Source organism: Eurypyga helias, unplaced genomic scaffold (assembly GCF_000690775.1).
Source record: "Eurypyga helias isolate BGI_N326 unplaced genomic scaffold, ASM69077v1 scaffold27323, whole genome shotgun sequence".
NCBI lineage: Eukaryota > Metazoa > Chordata > Aves > Eurypygiformes > Eurypygidae > Eurypyga > Eurypyga helias.
In genome coordinates, this window is record NW_010243505.1 from 3,048 (window position 1) to 11,041 (window position 7,994).

Sequence of the window (7,994 nt, forward strand, 5' to 3'; positions counted from 1 at the left end):
CTCTCAGTTACCAAGAGATTGAGTGCAAGGAATGAGCCGATGTGGAGACACGGAGGGTGGCAACCCAGCCCACCCAAACACGGGACCCTCCAGGGCCGTGCCCGTGCCAGCGCCGCTCCGGAGGAAGGGGATCTGGGGCTGTGGCTGGGTGGAAGCAGAGTGCATGTCTGCCTGCAGGGCTGTGACAATACTGGTATGCTGTGGCGGTGCAGCACAGGCATGCCACGGCAGGCACAGCTGCAGACACCTCTCACTGCAGCTCCAGCCTTCAGGAGTGATACAAAGGTCATCAAAGGGCCTTTCATGATGTCAAAATGATTCCAGTTTCCTTTAATACAGCACCCTAAGCTAAAATACGTAAAGGCACTGCATTGTTAGTGCTCTAAACGGTCATTATTTAACCACATTTCTTGGAGAAATACTTTAAACAAGGCACGACGTAACAAACATCACTGCTGCCACTTGGCATCTCTGCGTAAAGGCTTCTGAAGGGCCCGTTTCTCCCAGGGCCTGGGGGTGGCCAAGGCACGGGGCGGAGGCAGCGGAGCTGCCCTGGGTGCACGCGGGCAGGTGGGGCCCCGCTGCGCTTACCTCGGTGCCGTAGGGCAGGCGGGATATCACCTCCGGTGCCATCCAGTACGGTGTCCCAACCAGCGACTTCCTCCTGGGAACCTCCTTGGACACTTGGGCGCAGAACCCGAAGTCAGACAATTTTATCTGAAAAGCAAGGAAAAAGCCCCTCTTGAATAACAAGGCAAATTCCTCTGAGACACTTCTGAGACTCCAGCTGCTGCTGTGGGGGCACTGGGACGGAGCTGCAGTGTTTTCCTGGGACAGGAGAGCAGCGCAATTTCGGAAGCGTGGCCAGAGACGGCGATACAGTCTGGGGAACACGTGGCTAATTACAATGAAGGCAAAGGAAAGAAGTAGGAGAGAGTGGCAGTGGTGCTCGTTACGGAGATTGCCTCTTGTAGCTCGTTGGCTTTCCACCAGCAAAAGATGCAGGGGTGATAAGTGGCTTATAATTTAATTTTAAAAAAATGGAAGGGAAGCAAAGAATTCTGAAGTAACAGTATTTTATAATGGATCTATTATTGCGTTTATACAAACCCCACGTTTGTAGCCTACTGATATTCTGTAACAGACGTACTGCAAGTGATACACATCACTCCTATTAGCTGTATCAGGTACACGATCTGTGAGTTTGCCAGAAAACAGATGAAATAAGTGTCATTCACCTCGTTTTCTGTTACCGCAGGGAGCATGATCTAACACTCACTGAAGGCCATACTCCCTGCCAATAAGTTTTCGAGACCAGGACTGCACACGGCGAACTATCACTGAAGAAACTGTCTCCTTCACACAGCAGAGGAGCTAACCTAGGGAAGGCAGGGAAGACTCTTCCAAAACGGTTCCAAGAGATCACAGAATCACTGAATGGTTTGAGTTGGACGGGACCTTAAAGACCATCCAGTTCCAACCCCCCTGCCATGGGCAGGGACACCTTCCACTAGACCAGGGTGCTCCAAGCCTCATCCAGCCTGGCCTTGGACACTTCCAGGGATGGGGCATCCACAGCTTCTCTGGGCAACCTGTTCCAGTACCTCACCACTCTCTCCGGGAAGAACTTCTTCCTGATATCCAATCTAAACCTCCCCACTTTCAATTTAACCCCGTTACCCCTTGTCCTGTCACTACAGGCCCTTGTAAAAAGTCTCCCCCAGCTTCCTTGTAGCCCCTTCAGCTACAGGACACCTGCCCCCTTTGCTCGGGAACTTGGGAATTAAAGCTGGTACTGTCCTTGAGTAGCTGTGGCAGTGACCTGAAATAGAAATAACGGGATCCACAGGCACACTGGAGAGCAGCTCTGGCTGCGTCACGTGCCTGCTCATACTTTTATGCCCGATTTTTTGTTTGTTTGTTTTTGGTTTTTTGGTTTTTTTTTAACAACCAAAATTGAGGAAAATTATTTCCTCCCCCTCACCATTGCTGTACAACGCCAAGGTGAAAACTCCTCCAACCCCGATCAAAACAATCCAGTCTAAATGTCAGTGGCATTACCCTCTTCCAGAGACAGCCTGGTCCTAACAGCTAAAGTGGTGGGGTGTTTTTTTTCCCCAGGTATTTATTTGGAGGCCTGGAAGCTATCCCTAAGGGTTTTCCGGGACAGCAGGCTAACCCCCATCACCCCAGGCTACACACCACGCAGTGCAACTGTGACCTATGGCTGGATACACGGTCCCTAAGCCCCGTATCCGATCACATCCTCAGCGCCTGGGGATATGAAGTGAGCTCAAACAGCCTCAGGACAACCAAGGTGGGAAGTTGCATAAACCCCTGCGTTGTGTAGAGCAGCATTTTATTATTAGCACTGACTTGTTTTCTTCTGGATTCGGTACAGACATTACTTTTTTTAAAACTAAGGGTATTATTTTTAACAGAATTACGAAATGATTGTTGGTATTTCTCAAGGAAAGCCAATAATAGCCAAGTTCTCCGTGCTAAATGTAAACATCAGTTCGCAGGATGAAGAATGGAAGAAATAATACGTATTTTGGAAGCAGAGCCCAATCTTCTTTTGTAGGAGCACGAGAGGTTTTGCATATCTATTGCTCATTCGAGTACATAAAAGAAGAGGATTTTCTAAAAAAAGATAATTGCACAACACAGCCATGAAGAAATCTGCAATGCAGATAATAAGTCCTGGAGTAATGAGTAATAATGAGGCACTGTATGCAGATCCTGAGAGCAGATCAGATGCTACTTCAGCAACATGGATGGAAATCGCAGCTGAAAACCACCCACACACATGGAATTTTCTTCCCCTGACAGGATTAACAGGAGCAGCCTGTGGCCGCTGCGTGAGGAAAATCCCTCTCCCTTGGTGAAGTGGGAATCACTCTAAAGGCGGGCCTTTGATTAGGGAATCAGGGCAGCCCTGGGAAGCCGAGAGTTTTGCCTTCTGAAGGAGAAGACCTAGGTTTGGTTCCAGGTCGAGCAGGTGCTGCTGGGCTGAGCCCAACCCTCTAAGCCCTGCTTTAGACAGCTCTGTTATTCACATCTTGCACCCCTGGTTTCACAGCCCTGGCTGATTCGGTTTTTTAAGTCAGAATCACTTAAGTTAGAGCACGGCTCTTTTCATGCCAGCCCCAGGAGAGGGCAGGGGAAACGGCGGGCGCTCACCCTCCCATCGCTTGTGAGAAGGATGGAGTCGCTTTTGATGTCGCGGTGGATGACGCCTTGGTTGTGCAGGTAGGACAGGGCTCGCAGGACGGACAGGCAGACGGTCGCTATCTGCTCCTCGTTCATCCTGAAACGGCAAGGTGGAGAAGAGAGCTGTTAACGGAGACAGCGGGAAAGGGGGGCTGGAGTGAAGAGGCACAAGTCTCCTTTCACACCAGCGTTCAGACAGTCAGGACATTTAGGCTACGGCTCTGTGGGGCCACTCTCTGGCCCTATTTCTGTCAAAAAATGAGAAATGAGAGGTAAGGAACACCTCTGCAATGAGGTCTGGGTAAGGCTTCCAGCAGCACTAACAAAGCAGAGTGTATGATGTGATGTGGCCTGTTGCAGTACGCCTGTTTCCCTCTGGGAAATAACAGAAATGCCTTATTTACAGTAAACTTTCTGCTTGCCAAGGAGGGTAAATCACCACTGGGATGGAAACAGGCATGGAATAAATATGAGAAAAGCCACTCTTAAGCGCACAGACAAAACGTCAGGGCCTGGGTATAACTCCTCAAGAGCGCTTCTCTGATCTATAAAAATGATCAGGGTATTTCAGTAGAAAAATAAGCAGCAAGAGCTCTCCCTTCTGTGCAGGTAGGTGTGAAATCCCCGTTCCGGAAGAAGCCGTTCTGCCACCGCGCGACGGTGACGGCCGGGATGGGTGGCATCCTCGCTGCCCCACCGCTGGATGACCCCAGCATCTCTTACTAGGCCAGCAGAAAAATGCCCGTGGAGATTTCTGCTTGAGCTTTGTGTGCCATTTGCAGTATTTTAGCAAAATCTTGGAGGGAAGGTCATGCAATGTAAAAAAACCCCAAAAAACCCAGAAGATTGAGGAAAGACTATTTTGAGTTAAAAGAAATAGATGACAGCTCTTAAGAAGTGGTGTCCCAGGAACATCTGTTTGCCATCAAACTCCCACCAGAAATATCTAAGATAGAGCTTTTAACGTTTTGGGGAGCAGTAGTTAACAAAGGACTTGCAATATTGTGATTTATTTCAGCACATCAGCGATGGCAACACTAAAAAATAAAATACCTGTGTTACAACTCTGCTTTTGGTAGGGTCTAAGCCCCTCATTAAACTATGGGAGAAATTTTCTAATTTACTATTGCTTGCTTTTCTTCTTTTCTAAATACTTTTTCTTTTCTCTTCTTTTCTAAATACTTTCTTTTCTCTTCTTTTCTACATACTCTCGCCCTGCTTTGGTGTGTGACTTCTAATTTTTTTATTCAAGAGAAAGAAATTAAATGACGAATTCCCCTTCCCCATCTCATTTTATCCTGCTGATCAGGAAAAGATGAGTGAAGAGCACAGGTAAAGAGGGCTGTAAAAGGTAATGTCTCCCCTCAGAAGAGGCAGAGCTGTTCCACATGACAGCTGCTGTGCTGGCAAACTGTCGCCTTTAAAGGTACAATTTTACCTCAAGTATGGGAACGAGCTCTACCGTAAGCACAAATACTCCGATATAAAAACACTTTTCCCGTTATGTTTTAGGCTTGGTTTGCAGGTAACGTTTCTGACGGCGTGGTTACGTGGGTTATGCGTATGGAGAGAAATCACCCTCAGAACTGACGTAGTTATGACAGCAAAACCAGCCACACAGATCACCAAACAGGAAAAGATCATCCTTTTTTTCTGGCCATTTTAGGAAGTAATGGATAAAAGTCGTGCCGTTGCTAAATCACCTCCTAAAGCACCGGCTAAGCCCCATCTACCAGCAAGCCCTTTCAGATATTTCTTTCCCTTCTATTTAAAAAAAGCCAGCACTGACAGGAATTCATCCGCAGTGGCTTATTTGTGCTGGGAAAGTGGGCATGCTACAGTGGAAGTGTGTGTGCATATATATGTAAATGCATGCACAAATGCACACCCAGCTATACACATACATATATACTTACATATATATATTTTCCATCTATGAATATTGTATACATATATGTATTTTTATGTTTGCATGTATGTATTTTGTATGTATATGCAAACATAGGGCAATAAATACATATATATAAATATATATGTACCAGTGCAGAGCCAGGAGGTGCCCAGCTTCCCCCAGCATGAGGTGAGGTCTGGAAGCACCCGGGAAGGAAAGCTGCAGCACCTCCCTCCCACCCGGCTGGTGGGATTTAGGCTGCCGGTGCCTGGCACAGCACACCCAACCCACCTGGTGTGAGTCACTATGTCTGTCAAAGCGCCGCCCTCCAGAAACTCCATCACAACCCACAGCTCATCGCCAACAAGGTAACTGTTGTACATGTCAACCACGTTTTCGTGATGGTAATCTCTCATGATTACAACCTGTGAGGAAGGAGAAGACGATAGGTGAATTGCTGCGAGCGTTATCTGACACGTGTTTTGACCTTCTTTTTCACTGTGCTTTTCTCTTTGCGCTTAGTAAAGGTTCTGCCATGAATCACATCCTCCTTAATCCTTATGCCAACGCATAAACAAAATCAACATATTTACATAAAAATAACAGTCATCGTAAATGCATTAGGAAGAAGGAAGAATCTTGAGTTGCTAAATTATAAGTGGGAGATAATTTTTTTTTTTTCAGATGGCAGGAACAGGACTGTTTATTTCATTGCTTTTTTACTGCCAGTTGCTGTCAGTACAACAGAGAGGGGTTTTTTTAACCGATCAACCCATCAATGTCGTCTTCATCATACAGCAAACTCCGCTTTGCATAGAATTTTAAAAGAAAGCAGGTAATATTGGGGAGATTCATAAGGTGACTCAAATCCCACATGTAAAAGGGACGGTACGGAGTTGGGACCGCCGTAACAGCAGCCCAGCCAAGGTGGCGACCATGGCCACATGGCACTGATGGACACCAGCAAGGCCATCAGGAGAGCAAATCACAGCAAGGGAAGGCTTCGCTATCTGAGTGCAGACAGAGGAACTTCAGCAGCACTGAAAAGAGAGTTTCGGAGGACACGCGTGACTGGAGCACGTCAGGGAAGCAGCTTGGTCCTGCACAGCACGTCGGACCCGCTTCAAGACGTTCCCATTCAGGAGATGCCCAGTCAGAACTACTGCAACGCAATGGGGTGCAGTCTCCCCGCAGGGGCAAAGCAAAGTCAAAACGGCCAGTACAGCCATGGACTGTGTGAAGGAGAACGTGTGCAGTCTGTTAAGAAATAATATATATTATTTTGAAGTTATCATACCGTTAAGTTTTTAAAGAAGCCAGCCAGTCAAGTGCTGAGGGAAGGGGCGGTTGGCTCTTTGTTAGGTAACCATCAAGAGAGCAAAGGGATTGCTAACGGTTAGGAGGGGAAGGAGGGAGGAAATAAAAAGCATCTATATGGCAGAATACGGTGCACATGCTTCTTAATTACTCAGGTTAGTTTGGAAGAATGAATGATACCACTAAAAGGTCAGAAAAAGGCAGCTGGGCTACATGTATGCACCGGATGTGCTGCATGGACCAGCTGACAGATTTCTTAGTTGTTTACTGTGACTTCCTGATGCATCATAGATTAAAATCCAAGAGGAGATGTAGCTCATTTGAAACTGGTCTGGTTACATGGTATTTATACAGCACAGATGTGCGAGCAACTCCTCACCTCTTTGAGAAAGACATTGATTTGGCTCTTGAGGGTGCCATTTGGCCCACGTCAACCCAAAACAACGCACCTCATTGAAGAGCAGCTCCCTTCTCTGCTGTTTCCTGAGATCCATCTTCTTCACGGCGACTTGCTTTCCTGTGTGCTTCTCAGTGGCAATGCAGACAATCCCCGTGGAGCCCTCCCCGATCTTGATGAAGTTGTCCAAGTATTCCCGAGGGTCGCCGGGGCTGACAACAAGCTGCAGGGCAGCTCTGAACTGTTCGTGGGACACCCGTGAGGGCTGCTGGTCTGAGGAGGAGCCCCAGCTGGGTGGAGGATAAGCACTTGACGTGATACTTGGGGAGCTGGGGTAAGAGGCGGTGGAGATATAGGGAGAGCTCGGCTGGAGAGACGGCTGGTGATAGTGGGATGCTTTGTGATAGACCAGAGGGTACTGGTAGCTGCTGCTTGAATAGCTGACTTTGCTCTGGCTTTGAGGTAGCTTTACTGGGCCCCTGGGGTAGGTGTCCGATCCAGAGAGCGGCGGGCTGACAACCAGCTGGGCTCGATCATAATCCACCTGCAACGCAAAAGCAGACTAGTGAATGCGGGTGAACAGACTGCTCCCTCGCTGCCCACCCACTCTGCTCATTTTCAGCATCCCGGCGGTCCTCAGCCAGTGCTGGCACCACATGCCACGGACCCATTCTTCTCAACGTGGCACTGCTGTCCTGCATCTGAAAAGAGATTCTGAGACCACTGGGCTGCTGTGCTCTCAGCAGCAATAACATCAGGTCAGGGAAGACTGCAAGGTCTTTCATGCATCTCAAGCCCAATTTTATGTCCAGGTACCTGTTTGTAGACACAATAATCTGTGTAATGAACGCGTATACTCCAAAAAGTGTATTTGCTCTGTATCTGCAGTGCTCTGCAGGCTCCCTGGGCCATTTCCTACAAGAACTCATCCCTTTCACAACCAGCAGCCCTTTGGCGAACTCCAATTTGTGCCTTTCCTTTCAAATACCCGCTCCTGGGTTTTGACTCTCAGCCCTTAAGTCTTTTCTTACACTTTTCTCCAGCAATTCAGGGATGACCCAACCTCTTGTTGCAGAGGCGGTGGTATCCTGAAAGCCCTGTGATCTCCTGCCTTGCCCCACCGTTTGAGCAGTATGACGAGGAGCCTAATGCAATTTACCATTTCTTAAAGGGTTT

At 48.0% G+C, this 7,994-nt stretch overlaps 1 protein-coding gene across 1 annotated transcript in view; it reads right to left on the reverse strand.

Moving 5' to 3' along the window:
* The window catches only part of LOC104507994 (serine/threonine-protein kinase PAK 7), a gene marked incomplete at its 5' end in the record, with an annotated part of 9,807 nt that extends 2,445 nt beyond the window's left edge, over positions 1 to 7,362 (reverse strand). The window contains 4 exons of the mRNA XM_010149454.1: positions 592 to 717; positions 3,184 to 3,310; positions 5,396 to 5,529; positions 6,871 to 7,362. Of these exons, the coding sequence (XP_010147756.1) occupies positions 592 to 717; positions 3,184 to 3,310; positions 5,396 to 5,529; positions 6,871 to 7,362 (879 nt within the window). The remainder of the gene's footprint in view (positions 1 to 591; positions 718 to 3,183; positions 3,311 to 5,395; positions 5,530 to 6,870) is intronic.
* Positions 7,363 to 7,994: the final 632 nt, after the last annotated feature.